The following is a 16,678-nucleotide window of genomic DNA, read 5'->3' as shown; positions in this document are numbered from 1 at the left end:
TATTTATTTATTTCCTTTTAAGTTTTTATTCTAAAGGTGCACTTATATAATCGAATGGAATATACACATACATCTATCGATTTCTAGTTATTTTGTATATTTAGTTTATCAAACGCATTAAGAAGTGTCCATTCACGTGACCTCGCGTTATTGAATGTGAAGCATCACCAATCAATGGGGAATTGTAATGTTTGAAGACATTATGTCAAACATCCGTTACACCAATCAGCATCAGCTCACGTGTCTGTAGTAATCCTAAGGGAGGAGGTCTGCTGTGAAAGGTGAGGTTTCGTAACTTAGTACACATGTACTGAGGAACTCGAGTGTGACTTGGGGTGACATGTTTTCATTAAGAGTGCGTGTTTGACTCTAACATCAAATTTCTTGGGAGATTCCGACAACAACGTTTATTTATCTAATGTATTTACATCAGCGTCAGTAGCTATCGTTTGATCTTGTTTGCACAGTCACTAAATATTACCTGGCTATACAATTTGTATAGTGATTTGGAGTTACATAAAGAATATGCATAACAATATGAAGAGAACAACACTGATGTGAGTCGATATTCTCTATGAAGTCTATAAACTTTACATAAATTTCAAAACAAGTTACACAACTTTTATCTTTTGATGGTCCGATGTAAGCGCGGATCGATCTAAAAATGGAAGAAAAAAGAAAAAAAAATCCACATAATTGTTCGATGACTCTTGCATTGGATGAATTATGCAATTTTGGTTTCTTTTTTTTTACATAAATTATTAACTTTCAACTTTATAAAAACTGAAAGGTCATCCTAGCGTAGAGCTATAGTATTAATTATTTTAAATAACTAAATAATTCTTAAAATTACATGTATATATACAGTGTTCACTTCAATTGCGATTTCATGAAATGACTTATTTCCTTAGCGCGCAAAAGTAAAATCCAGATTGAAATCTTCATGTTATAAGCAAACTTATTTTACAATTCAAAGTCAGGATAGCGGCTAAAATAACGACTTCGATCCGGATTCTAGTACATACCAGTATAGCGACCTTAAAGAACTAATCACACGTTAAATTGAATAATAACTTCATATAGATATTTGATCCCGGGATACATTTATATGACTTCATAACCGGCTTCAAATCAGTGTCGGATTATCCGAACTTGCAGTTACAGAGATTCTCAATATTAACTGACATCAATAACCATAACCTAGAGCAGCCGTGCACATCGTAAACACACAAATAGACGACACACTCATACTCTGCCCATTCAAGTGGAATTATGGATCGAAATTCCGCGTCTTTATTTAAGATATCGTACAGCCGGTTATTTTAGCGGGTCAAATATTTCGGTATTTTGTATAAAAAAGGGGAAAGTTATATTTCTGCTTTTCTACAACTTTGCGATTCGACTACACATAATGATAAATATATTTCATCAACTTATAAACATTTCGCCGTCCAAATTTCGCGGTCATTGCAATAACACACGAAATCGCGAAATAATCTAGCCGGCCATGCTATAGCAGTAACCAATGCGGTACGTCCCACAGGTTATAACTCCTTATTGGTTACAATAGTTTGCCATATTATCATCTTATATGTTTTATTGACTATCTGGACTGATTGATTTCCTACCCTGTCACAGTAACGACTTTAATCTGATAACGTTAATGTGTTTACCATGCATTAGATATCGGTAACGTCCGGATGGAAGTCAGGATCTGTTTGTCACGAAAAACCAATATAAACGGTTTTATACATTCCATATTTGTAACAGTTCTTACTTTAATAACTGTTTATGTTTGAACTCATCTAGATTTTCTGGACCATTCCATGTTACCCTAAAGCACCCCTGCTGATAAGGAGTATAAGTGCTACATGCCTGAGGTGACAGGTCAATTTCAGGTCTATTTCGGGTATAGATTTCAGCTAAGAACAAAAAAGTCAATTTCAAGGTATTTGACCTGAAATTGGCCTGAAATTGGTCTGAAATTTACATGAGGAATTGGTTATGCGAAATTGACATCAATATCGGGTCACTTTCAAGTAAATTTTAGGCCAAACTCTTTACAGGCTAATTAGCCTGAAGATATTTTGCCTGTGATAGTTAATATTCATGTTTCGAATGCAATGACTACCTAGCTATGCTACTTATGGTTACTCGATGTGCTAGCTAAATGACGGAACACCAGCTGACCTTGCATTACTCCGATATTGAATGGGAACACGTGCGTGTGTAAGCACGAGGTGTGACAACATACTCCCTCGCGATTGGTTAAATATAAATCTGAATAACACAACTTGAAATAGATTTATTTCGTATTATATCAATAAACCCGTATAACCTTTAAACTGCATTTGAAGTGTAACTTACCTGTATATATCTATGACGGAACCAAGTCATTTGAAGCTATCGGTGGTAGATATATGAAATTGAAACCGCTTATTTTTTTAAACAATAAAATAATATCAAACTTCACATTCATCATCTAATAATATAAAAAAATCTTTTTCGATAAACCGAACTAAGCATCAGTAACAAATAGTTTAATTAATAAACAAGCCATTAGCAGTGAGTCTTCGGACAAAAAAATGAGCCCATATGCATATACATTGTGTATATATAATGTTAAGATATCCATATAATTTGTCATATTTTTCTTCAAAAACCAATAGACCATAATGATTAACACTCTGTCTTCTAGCCTATGCTTTTTAAACGAACAGAAGTTATCCGACATTGTAGCGTTTTTGCCGAGAAGACCACGTGACTACCGTTGCTACATGAAATCTTTCCGATCTCTCCCGAGAAAAGGCGATGAATTTCCTACTTCCGTTCGGCAATGATACGTATAAGTCAACCGATTTAGTATGAAGACATGAGTATAAGCAGTTTGTTTCAATAATTTCTGTACCAAAGTTACCAGTACTACCAAATCATTATTTATTTATTTCTACAAATAGTAAAAATATCGGCATTAAAGTTTTTGTGGCTAGTTACGGATATTGTGACTTTAATAGACCAACCTTACTAGAAATCGATGAATCTGAATAGCCATCAACACTGGATATTGATTAATGCCGTTCCCCCTTGTAGGATTAGCGAAGGCCATTCGACACCATAATGGTACCTCAGGGTGACAAATATAATTCCAGCGTTACGAGTAATTGTTGATTTGTCAGAATCAAATCGATTGAATATAATGAAAAATGTTTAAGGGTTTAAGCTTATTCTCGAAGGTAAACCGTTAAATGCAAGCAATTTTTTTTAATTAAAATAAAAAAAAATAAACGATTAATTGTGCTTCAGTATAGACAACAAGTAATTTAAGAATGTTTTTAATACAAGATATTATATCTTTTTATATGTATTCTAAAAAAACGGTTATATACGGGAAAACGAAATTGCATTTAATAATTGATATCATAGCCCTGATCAATCAATTACTTCCCTTCATTTTAAACCGTAGGAATTTAACGAAGGGAAGTAACTCTACCTGAGTGAAACGAAGGGAATTAACTCTGACGGAGTGAAAGGAAGGGAAGTAACTCTGACAGAGTTAAATAAAGAAACGTAACTCTGAAGGACCTGTTATTAATCAATCGCTTATGTAGTGGACATAAATCAACACAAAATACTTTCAATCACAAGTACATTGATATTGCAGTCAACATTTACGGCTACTAATGGTGAAATTAATTGCATTGAAAATAAGGTATTAGGAATGAAATGCGATACGAAAATTGTTTTTTACGGCATGCATTACGCCTGATATTTATATTTGTGTCAAGTCAAGAGGATAATAGACTATGTGTTGAAAATGGAAGGCTTCAACGTTCCTACCTTCGTCGTGATCGCTTCAATGTATTTTTTTTAAATATTTCTGAAAAAGTTTGGTCTTTATTGACATATGTTCCGTAATCGTTGTATAAATATAAGTTAACGGTCATCAAAGATTACATAAGGTAGGGTCATAGGTGGACAATCGTCAATTTTGATATTCCAACTCAATTTCAAAAACAGATATAATTGAAACATGATTATTGAACAAATTTCCATATTTTGCTTACCCTGAATTCAGCAACATAACGGGGTATTCCATCTTCGCTATCAAAGTCTTACCATCCGTCTACGCTTCTTCGACGGAAAATAACTCTTAATAGCTAGCGAAGATAGATGGACTAACCCTAAATAATCGTTTTCTTTACCTCCAAACTCTGGTGTTTTCATTCATCTCATTAATTGTTCTATGGTTTTTTTTTAAACATTTAACAGAAACATAGCCTTACAATATTTAAGATACTGAAATTAATATTTTGAAATGAACAATATTACCTTAAAGATGTGGCATGGTCTGTCTGTAATCGACCAAGCAACGCTTCCTGTTTCAAACACTTTGTGAAGTCCATCAGTGATAATGTCATTTCCGCCATCTTTTATTTGACGTGACGCTAGTTTAGAGACACCCATAAACTCCAACACTTGGCTTAAAACGGAATTAAACATGAGGGCTAGTAGTTTGGTATACTAATGTCAGCTACCAACAGTAAAAAAATCAAATATTCGCCGCCAGCTACACCAAACAACTGTTATAAAACACCCGTAATTACGTTTTTATGGTAAATAATTCCTTCCAATAATGAGGACCACATACACCTATTGTCTCCTTTCCATAGTTCTATCTTTAACAGCTTTTATTGTCTGGATTTTAATAGTGTAAACAGCTTTATTGATCCATGGAGGAAGTTCTAGAATTTAAGTGTACTGTTATCTGTCTGGTTTATTGGCGGTCGTGTCGTAGTGCAGGCAAGGTTAATTGGTAAGTAAACGGGGCATGTTTTGAAATATAAATCACATCAAATATTGGAGGAAGTTTGGAGATAACTCCGCATAAGTAAAAGTATATTTGGTTAATTATTTAGCAGGTATATATACCATTAAAAACAATTGGTCTCTAACAAGTTTAAGACATATTGTATCGCTGTTTTGTCCTTCTATATATAAATTATTCAGTATTGGCTATGGAAGCAAGATAAATTTAATAAAAAATGTTTTTCTTAAGGAAAGTTAGTTATTAACTTACGCTAGCCAACCCATGTGAACGACAAGGTAAATATTAGAATTAAAATTTAGAAATAATATGAGTCTATGATCTATTTAAAAAGTATTGTGTCGCCCTGGTGCGAATAATGTATCGGTCCGGTATCAGAGAAATTATATATCGTGTCCGTTTATAAAATAATGAAAGTCATGTGTTTTTATTTGACTTTTAGATTATCAATGAGAAAGTTTTTGAAGGATTGTATTAATATCTGCTCGTAGGACCATGTTTAAACCTACAATTTTACCTACGAAAAAAGAATATATGAAACAACAGATTCTAAAAAACTATGTAACTACAAAAACGGTAAAGAGATTTGTGTAAGTAAGAGAGATAAATGTTAATCTTTAATTTTACCTTCTCTAACTTTGTTGTCGTGTAACACATAAATCTATTAGAAGATATGTTTGTTCAAAAGTTGGCATCGTACATACAGATGAATCGGGAACCTTCGGCACACTCCCTGAACTGGAATGATTACTGGAAATGTCGAGGGTTACCGATTGGCCAGGTGTTTACTATGTAGAATGGAAAAATATTCCTGTTGTTCTAATTACAGAAATGCATACATGACCTGGTCTAATTAGTATTGATTATCCAGACACGTTTTAGATACACACAATGTCTTTAATAGACAGAAATATAGCTGAGTAATTAATTTTATCAATATGTTTACACTGTCAATACTAGGCACTTAGTGTTAGTACGCATTCATTTTAATTAAAATCCGGATATCGGTTGTAGTTGATGCATTCATTTTACATCCGAATTCTATAATCCATGCTGGCTTGTTACTCATGACGCATGCTTTGTAACACATCTATGTAATCATACATAAAAAGGGAGATAAGTCTATAGCTAGCTTTACGATTAATAGTTTTCTTTTTATATAATAGTGTGTCCGCAGGATTTAAGTCGATCGAACAGTTTCTGCTACTCCGGCTTCTTTCTTAACGACAAAATCGACTTAAAGGATGATTAAATGAAGCTAACCGATTGTGGATTTCTGTTGAATTATTTTTTTCAGCTTTAAATGCACCTTTTGCCACAAGAATAATTACAATGGACTATTCTGTGGCATTGTAATACCGCTAAGTTATGGGTACAGTGCCGAATGACGAAGACCTTAATGTAATGGTAATTAAACACACTGACCCGGAAAAATGTACTTAAAGTACTCAGTGATCATTTACATTAATGCTTCATTTACGAAATATTGATTAAGCTTAACAATTCTTTCTTAATGAAACAATGGGCTTAAATAACAAGTATCTCTAATTGTGTTTTCTGTAGAACATCAATAGTATCTGTCAATATTGTTTAGCTACAACAGATAACTGCATTCCGTACTGACAGGATCCAGCATCTGACGTCAGAAACATGACACTGATCACGTGATGATAAAAATCGAGATCACCTTTCGTGTTTTGTCAATTCCACAGATAATACGATAATATAACATTTACAATATGTTTCAATACACATCACTTAGGCACCAAACAAGACAATCCCAGAAGTGTTTCAATGTCATGTACAAATGTAATTTTCTATTATCGACGACAATTGTTAGTAACATAAATGAAGGTGTCGTAAAAACACGAGATACACATAAATCTTACATAAAACTGTTGATGATAACGTCGATAATACCCGCCGTTAGTGTGTGACTGAAATAATTGCTCAATACCCTTATCTTATCTTCAACATGAAAACAATCTAAAGCGTATCATTAATTGGATATAGCCAAGTAGTTTTATGGTCCGTTATCGAAATGAATCTACAAACCATCACGTTGTAGACGAAAGCAATTGGTTTTGTCTTATTAATGTCCCATTACCGGCTTAAAGCATTGATGATTACGACTCTTATTGGAGAATGTGGTCTATCTTTTACTTCAGCGTAGCTTACTGACCAAGACGGCTACCATTTTGAGAGGGTGTCTGTTGTGTAACCTCTAAGATACTTTTAAAACACCAAAAGGAAATGGGTCTATTTATTTATACATGACGTAAACAAGGATTGTTGATGGCTTTACTGGTTTCATATTTTACATTTTCGTAAAAATGGCATAGCTTAAATATGTAGTTTGAATGTCTACATTACATTTCTTGTTAAACATTCAATGGAACATTGTTTTACGCCCTTTTTGACTCCCAAATCCGTCGATTGTTTTAAAACTATGTGTAAAGGTATTTAACTTTTGGATTTGAAATATTTTGTGCATCCATGATTCATTTGTTCCCAATTTGTAGTTTTAGTTGCCATGTAATTGAGAACAATTATAATGTAACAACTATAGAGATGTTCCCGACATTAAAATAGCTGTGCCAGCACATTGAATCTTCCTCTTGCATGACAATTGTGTAGTAGAGATCTTGCGCTAGCTATTTATGTTTGAGATTTTTAAAACTTGACCTTTGTTAAAACTAATGTAAAACAACAATAATGGTTATTTGTTAAAACTAATGTAAAACAACAATAATGGTTATCTCTCAAATATTCGTTGCTATCCCAATAGAAACTTTCAAAGTAATCCCTCCAACTATTTGCCTTTGTAATAGTTAGTGGTTCCGTGGAAGTAATAGGAACTTTCAAAAAGACTTTTAAATACACAGATCATGCTTGTAGTCTTCAAGAATGTTTTGAAATGAGATAATACTACATTTCATGCATTTTTTCTTGACCTTACAACTTATTCTGGTCAAGTCACAGGGGCCTAGGAAGCGGGGGGGGGGGGGGGGGGGGGGGGGGGGGGCAACCCCCCCCCCCCCCCTTCCCCAGGACGGGGGGGGGGGGCGGCAAACATGTCTTTTTGCCCCCCCCCCCCCATTTTCGCCGACTGAAATTTTCTAAAAAAGCTTATTTGAAAGAAAAAAGGGTCCTCCTGCACATTTTTCGTACTTCATTCTAGAATTTTTTTCCGCTGCGCGGCGCATTTCCTAAAAGGTTCAAGCACATAATGTCAAACCTTAAATTGTAAAAATTCAATACACACAAACTAGACTAAAAATGTCCATCAAGGGATTCTATGTACTATTTAAAAAATGTCTCTTAAAAGATCAATTTGTTTATATGTCTTAGCGAGACAATTAATTCATTTTTTTCTGTTACACAACAATGTACCGATGGTGTGAAGCCGGTATATTCAGATCGAGTAGGGTTCCATAATGTTATGACGACACAATTATCATTTCTAAATGCAGGTAGCTTTAAATCGAAAAATTACCATGTTAAGAACGCTTTATAATCATTAAACTTTATCGTAAAACTCATCTCAGCCATTCTAAATCGTAATTTTTTCCCGGGGGAGACCCCCGAACCCCCCAAACACCGAATTCACGCGCCTTTGGGCGCTTGCAAATTCATCAAAATGCATCGTAAAACTCATCTAAGCCATTCTAAATCGTAATTTTTTCCCGGGGGAGACCCCCGGACCCCCCAAACACCAAATTTCTCGTGCTTTCGGGCGATCGCAAAATCATCAAAATAAAACTCATCCCGGGGGTCACCCTCAGACCCCTAATAAAACACCAAAATCTTGCGCCTTCCACGCTCACACGCTAATTTGGCCAATTTCCTTTTAGCGACCCCACTGTCTATAAATGTGTACAAGGATTAAATTTAGTGATATATGAAAAATGTACATAAAGCATATTTTATATGGTTTGGGAGTTGAATTAATCTCCTCCTGTAGGTGTGGCGCGGGGGGGGTTTACAAAATATTGAGGACCTTTCCCCCCCCCCCCCCCCCCCCCCCCATGGCGTTTCATATTCCTACGCCACTGAGTCATATCTGCTAAAATCGTTAAGCCAAATTCTTCAAAGTATTTTGGTGTACAGAATATAAATTGAATTACAATTTATTGAGCATGAGAAAAATCACAATCTAAATGAGACGTCTAGTATTATAACATATCTATATACAAGTACTTTTTATACCTGGCGTCAAAACAAGCAGTAAATCAGGTTTTCCCAAGCTTTCCTTCCAAATATCCATTAATGCTGCGAAAGCGTTTTGTTTAAGAAATAACCATGCCTTCACATCTAAGGTAAATTCGTATTGTCGTAAAGCAGAATTCACCGGGACTTTTACTTCTTTACATCATAATTTATTACATAGCGTGACATAATATTCGCTTTTAAAACATCTTAAACATTTTATGTTATAAATACTTTCAGCTGATTTCATTTTTTCATAGTATTGAAATAAATTCCATTGATGTAATTTATATTAACTCACCTCGTAAAAATCATCTTTGACTCGTTCTTCATATTGCACATAGTTTGTGATCTCTTCTGTGTATTCACTGGCGTAGCCAGGGAGTATTCGATTACCAAACCTAACCATAATGTCAGTCCTCACAAAATGTGGTCTGCATCAACTCAAGACCTATGTATAATGTACCCCGAGAGTAGGAGGTCTACTACCAAATAGACACCTCTAAAGCACGCCCAATAAACCTTTTAAACCCGATCGAACTTATAAGCCAATGCTGAAACAACAAATGTAAAGACTGATCGTATATTCACCCTCACATGCATAACTTTAAAGCATCAATGGAATCGATAAGAATTAGGATGATACGTAACTAGTTCTAAATATTCACACGGCTTCGTGATGCAGTCACTGTGTTTTGTCTCGACTGCGTTAATGATTTACACAAATATTTACAGAAGTAATTAATTTGCCTCTCAGAAGGTAATTAAAAGACTCTATTGGACAAGCACTATCTCAATATACTAATATTGCTTTGTTTATGTGCAGAATGCCAATGTAACGATCTATTTTTGTTGTTTTGCTTTTCATACCATGGGGAAATAATAAATGGTAGAATCACATGCATGTTTTTAAAACGTTCTGCACTGATTTCCCGTAAATTAATAAAAAACAATAATTTAATTTTCATCACGTGCTGTGGAATTTCAGCTAGACATGACTTCGGAATGATTTTGAAGCATTGAATGGCGTTTCCTTTAATATTTTTGAAAGAAATCCAAGTAAAAAGTCGCAAAGTGGAATTACTTACCGCGCTTACATAATATGATGGGCAACATAGCACTCTCTACTTACCCGATAAAATAAAATAAATGTTTGTCTGGTAATCGTAATTAAACGCAATGAGTTTTTTCCCAATATATTCTTTGTTTTAAAGAGACTATGAAGACTAGTACGTTTTGACTATTTTACAATAGCCGTTAGAATCTAAGCTGAGAAGGACGTAGTCTTTTAACCACACAAAGTACATAAAAATTGGGTGATCGGGAGGTGTAGTGGTTAAGCCACTCGCCTTTCACCTAGCCGGCCGTGGTTCGATCCCCGGCATGGACGTGAAAAGGTTAGGGGTCACCTGCCCGATCGCGTGGGTTTTCTTAGGGCACTCCGGTTTCCTCCCACACTAAGATCCCTCGCGCGCTTACATCCGGGTCGTCAAGAGTGATTTGCATAAGTTGTATAACTTGTTTCGTAATCGATGTAAAATAAATAAAGTTTATATCTATAAAAAAGAAGTACATAAAAACTCGTTTATAACCAGGTTCCCATAAGAACTTTGTATTGCATATGTATAACGAACTGTGTTTATAATAAAGTAATATTCATCCCTCGTGAAGGTTCAAATATGAAATTTCTACTATTTTTATAACGAACTATGTTTATAACGAAGTGATTTCATTTATCCACAGAAGTTCGTTATAGCCAAGTTTTGTTAATACAACCTATCCATATAGAAAGGCTGATGCAGTGTTGTTTATTGAATTCATCACTGTAGCGAGGTAAAGCGAGCTGTAAATTTGTCTCTCTATATATAATTATAACGACTAGAATTAACATGGTCAACGGAAGAAAGAGAATAATGATAGTTTAGTGAAATATAAATCCATCAAATGATAAATGTAGCGCGTATGTGTGTTTTTGGGAGATAACAATGTATTTGTGTTGAATACAGTACATTGCATTTTTTATGTAGATAATTTGGCTGATTTCTGAAAACATATGTGAAATAGTTTCAATGTAAATCACCTTTGAAGTGATTTTCCAAACGATTCTCACTGAAGTATCAAGTAAGTCGTACGTGTGGTTAATGAGGTTCAATGAATAGTACTACATACAGCAAACCATTAAATCTACCTCTGTCACCAGAAAGGACATTTAAACTACATACAGAAAACCATTAAATCTACCTCTGTCACTAGAAAGGACATTTAAACTACATACAGTAAACCATTAAATCTACCTCTGTCACTAGAAAGGACATTTAATCTACATACAGCAAACCATTAAATCTACCTCTGTCACTAGAAAGAACATTAAAACTACATACAACAAACCATTAAATCTACCTCTGTCACTAGAAAGGACATTTAAACTACATACAACAAACCATTAAATCTACCCCTGGCACCAGAAAGGACATTAAAACTACATACAGCAAACCATTAAATCTACCTCTGTCACTTGAAAGGACATTTCAACTTCATACAGCAAACCATTAAATCTACCTCTGTCACTAGAAAGGACATTTAAACTACATACAACAAACCATTACATCTACCTCTGTCACTAGAAAGGACATTTAAACTACATACAATAAACCATTAAATCTACCTCTGTCACTAGAAAGAACATTTAAACTACATACAACAAACCATTAAATCTACCTCTGTCACTAGAAAGGACATTTAAACTACATACAACAAACCATTAAATCTACTTTTGTCACTAGAAAGGACATTTAAACTACATACAACAAACCATTAAATCTACCTCTGTCACTAGAAAGGACATTTAAACTACATACAACAAACCATTAAATCTACCTCTGTCACTAGAAAGGACATTTAAACTACATACAGATAACCATTAAATCTACCTCTGTCACTAGAAAGGACATTTAAACTACATACAACAAACCATTAAATCTACCTCTGTCACTAGAAAGGACATTTAAACTATATACAGCATACCATTAAATCTACCTCTGTCACTAGAAAGGTTATTTAAACTTCATACAGCAAGCCATTAAATTTACCTCTGTCACCAGAAAGGACATTTTTAATTACATACAGCAAACCATTAAATCTACCTCTGTCACTAGAAAGGACATTTACACTACATACAACAAACCATTAAATCTACCTCTATCACCAGAAAGGACATTTTAAATTGCATACAGCAAACCAATAAATCTACTTCGGTCACCAGAAAAGACATTTAAATATAGAGAAAGCAGATATCATCTCGAATTGTAGACATGACGAATGATGCTACGTAGTGCACACATATTTAGGCTAGCAATTAGCAATTTTGCTAGAACAGTACTCTACTCAACACAGAAACCTATGTTTTGTTATTGCTTTAATTTTAGTTATATTACAGAATAGGAAATTATAAATATTGAACCAATGTTTATTTTTTATATTTCAACACTCAGCTATTTGTTAAAATACGCCTATTTACAAATTTTGGAAGAATTTTCGAAAAGGTTGAAATACTCAAATTTATATTGCATGCAGATTTACAACCACGATTATTTCATACAACTATTGTTAATATCGTTTGCACTTTTTGGCCTATGCCATTTTAGACAGAAATCCACGTGAACTACTTATCAAGAAAGGAGGGGTTTTACTTTGGACCGTTTGACGACCACTCAGTGATAAGCAAAATATTTTGCATGAAGATACCTTAGAGTCAGCTGCATATTGTATGTTATTTAGAATATCCGATTTTTTCTGCGCTCATGGCAATTTTATGGATTCAACGGGTGAAAATTTACATTTTCATTGTTTAAGTCCTTATTAACTAAATATTAGAAAAGAGATGATATTTTTTAAGTTTTTACGTGTAAATATTGAGTTTGTGAAGTTAAGTTCAGAAAACTGATGAAAATTCTAAAAAGTATGTCACAGTGACCTAGTTAATTATTTGTTCCATTTAAGCATTAAAAACTTTTTCCTGAAAACTAAGATTCTTCAACAATTTTATAGCTTGAATTTAATGTTTAATGCTTCATGTGGATATCGACATGACCTGCTTAAGATGATTAAATCATAGGGTCACATTGGCTAGGTCACGTGCATAAATTACGTCATATTTAATAAATGATACCATCTTTCCACTAAGCATCCTCTATTCTCCCATGTGTAAAAGCAAGTTTTAAAATTATTTCAGCTTATTCTATGAGCTTATTTCACGCAATACCTTCACTAAAGGTAGGATATTATAATTGTGTCCGCTGTTCTTCTGCATGATCGTAAAAGGCGACTAAATTTGGAATCTTAATTTTGTGGTTACTTAGTTGAAAATGCTTTAGTTTTCAACCATTTCATAGCTCTAGTTAGTTTATAGCTTTATTTGGACTTTGTTATGATCTGCTTAAGATTATTGCATCTTAGGGTCACATGAAGTGGGTGATGGGAATTGATTATGTCATATTCAATGAAAGGTATCGTCTGTCAACTATGAATCTTATGGGTTTTCCATGTTTAAGCAAGCGTTTCAGCTAATTAAGTTTGTTTTATGAGAGAATATCAAGCCACACCTACGCTGCAGGTATAATGTTAGAATTGTGCCTGCTGTCCCATTGCATGATCGCAAAAGGCGAGTGAAGATGAAACCTTTAACTACTGACTTTAAAAACAATATAATGTATTTTAAATCTAGCGTTCACGTTCACTATAAGCGGGTGTTATCTTGAAAATAACTGGTTTGTAGTAATAGGAAAATCTTTCTGAGAAAGAAACCTTCTCTATGTGACGATAGAGACAGAAATCAAATATATTTTAGCTTGGTTGCCACGAGAATTGAGATCCAAGATTTAGTCGCCTTTTCCGAACATGCAATGAGGTAGCAGGCACAAAAAAAGATCCTAACATCGTCCGTGCAAAGTAGATGTTACTTATTATTTTCTCTTAAAACAAATTTAAATAGCTATAACTCATAGAAAAACAAGAAGATACTTAGTTGACAAAAGATACCTTTCCATTGAATGTGACATAACTTATGCAGGTGACCTAGCAAGTGTGACCATTTGATGTAGTTATCTGAAGTAGATCGTGACAAAATATAAATCAAGTGCTAGAAAGCTTCGAAATGGTCGAAAAATTAGAATACAATGTTTTCATCTCTGTACCACAAAATTAAGATTCCTAATTTAGTCTTATTTTACAATCATTTTAAAACAAGCCTAAATAATTTAGAAACATCCTGCTTTAAGGATGTACTCCTCTGAGAAGTCAAAATTTTCTTGTATTAAACTTTTTTTCTCATATAGATTTTTGGAAATAGGAGTTCATACCATGAAAGAAAATGGAAGAAAACACATATGTCCGTGTGCTCGTTTTTGAGCTATTGTCACTCAAAGATACCAAAATGACAAAATAGTGGATTTTATTGGAATTTAGCCGTTTTGACCACATACACTAGAATTTAAAGCCATAATTCCCTAATGAGGTGTTTGATATGTATGGATGTTTGTAGAATTTATTTTTAAGTAGTCTTCATTAAAAATATACCAGTTATGATTAATAGGAGTAATATTTTTTCTGAAAATAACAACATATGCTACCCCTACCCCTTAATTTTGAGCTCCAAAATACACCATTTTCAGCCATTTTTGTCAAATTTAACTCTTTATAGAAAAAGTTCTGGTATTAAACTTTTGTCAATAGTTTGCATATCAATAGGGAAAGGGTTGTTCTTTCTAAATCAGGCAGAAAAATGGGGGGTCCGTGTGCTTACTTTTTTGCTCCATTTAAATATTTGTTATTTTTCAATATTTTTGACTAAAAAATAAAGTGCTCAAATCACCATTAAATGTAGAAATAAAGTGACAAAAGTGTATCATTTCACATATTAATGTTCAATATTTTACTTAACATGAACCCAGTGAAGATTTACAGCAAAAATTAACTCGATACAGCTGAAAATGCTGACGCGGTGATGATTTAAGTAAAAACAATTTAAGTAATAAATGGGAAAACGGTTGCTCTACTCAAAGCCAAAAAAGACACAATTTCAAAATGGCCGCCAAATGGGCCATTTCTTAAAATCACTGTGTAAAAAAATCTACTCAAAATAGAAATGTAATTTTTTTGACAAAATTTGCTACAGGCCACATGCTACAGATATTGATAAATCGTATTTGAAAATCTCATAACGTTTTTGATCTATGTCGAAACGAGACTTCAACGGGACTGAAACCACAGAAGAATACATCCTTAAACATGGTACATGTAAAACAGCGTATGATTAGTGGATAGAATGACCTAATTTATGCACATGACCTAGTCAATGTTACTTAAGAATATAATCATCGTATGCAGGTCTTGTCAAGATCCACATGCAGTACTAAACATCAATCGCAAGCTATCAAATGGTTGAAAATCTTATGTTTTAGTAAAATTATTATATTCTTAATGTTAAAATGCAACAAATAAATTACGAGGTCATTGTGACCTTCTTTTTAAGTCAGTTTTTAACTTCAGTTTTTTTCGATAAATCGGAGATCTCAGTTTTCTATTTTCAGTACGACATTCGTTGTTTTGTTTTTGCAGATTATTAGAAATATGTCAAACTAATATATTGTTTATTTACACTGTGTTTACCTACCTCGTATACGTCATCTTGTATTCTTTCTTCGTGCTCCATACAGTATGGTTCTTCTTCTAACATTTCACTGACATATCCTGGGAGTACACGTTTACCAAACTTCACCATAATGTCTTCTGTCACCAAATGTCTCCTTCATCCAACAGGTGACCTATTTATATAACGTATCTCCAGTGTATTGGGTCATCTACCGACTACAGAAAAACAAATGAAACACCAATTAAACATCCACAAACCGTCGAACCTACTAGTAATTATAATTCAATATTGACAAAGCGGTGTAAACACGGACATAGTCTCAGATGCATTTCTCCGATAACTATAATGGAATCGATGATAATTAAGAATACTGTGTGGACTAGTTGTATACACTAACTCAACTTGCTGCTGCAGTGACTGTGTGTATTACAGTATGTTGACTGTGCCATTATATTTACTTTTATAATTATAGTGTGCCTCAATTGAAAAAAAACACTTTAATAACACACACTTCAGCTGCTCAAAATTGATTCTTTAAATCCGAAACAAAGACATACATGAATTGTTATATTTTGTTGTTTTTAACGGTTTCATCATAAATAATTAAAAGCAATATTTAATAAGGCAAGTTTGTAAGATAACTGAAATAACTGAAATTGAATTCAAGGAAATCGATTTTCATTCCATCCTATGCGGTCAAAATGTAAACAAATAAGTCTTATTGGTTTTTAATAATTGATATTAATCAAGCATAATTAAATCTTATGAATCGTCATGCGTTGAAAATACTGTAAATATTTTCAAAAATAAAAGTAATCAAAGGCAGGTATACTTACCATACAGGTATCTCTGTAAGTGAATCCTGCAATATATTCAGTTCACCATGCATGTACATGTATCTCGATGACAACTACAGAACTAAGGTTCAAAAACAAAGCAAAAGATACATACACATCAACAGCTCGTCAAAAGTGCCCATGTCCCTTAACATATGT

The 16,678-nt window shown here is 33.7% G+C and overlaps 1 protein-coding gene across 1 annotated transcript in view; it reads right to left on the bottom strand.

Annotated features, from left to right (window-relative positions):
- Window positions 1-4,566, bottom strand: part of LOC138325708 (transient receptor potential cation channel subfamily A member 1-like) — a 38,295-nt gene extending 33,729 nt beyond the window's left edge. Inside the window, exon 1 of the mRNA XM_069271544.1 lies at window positions 4,330-4,566. Coding sequence (XP_069127645.1) covers window positions 4,330-4,500 — 171 coding nt within the window. The 5' untranslated portion in view covers window positions 4,501-4,566. The remainder of the gene's footprint in view (window positions 1-4,329) is intronic.
- Window positions 4,567-16,678: the final 12,112 nt, after the last annotated feature.

The sequence above is a fragment of the Argopecten irradians genome, chromosome 6 (assembly GCF_041381155.1).
Source record: "Argopecten irradians isolate NY chromosome 6, Ai_NY, whole genome shotgun sequence".
Classification (NCBI taxonomy): Eukaryota; Metazoa; Mollusca; class Bivalvia; order Pectinida; family Pectinidae; genus Argopecten; species Argopecten irradians.
This window is presented reverse-complemented; position numbering and strand designations above follow the sequence as displayed.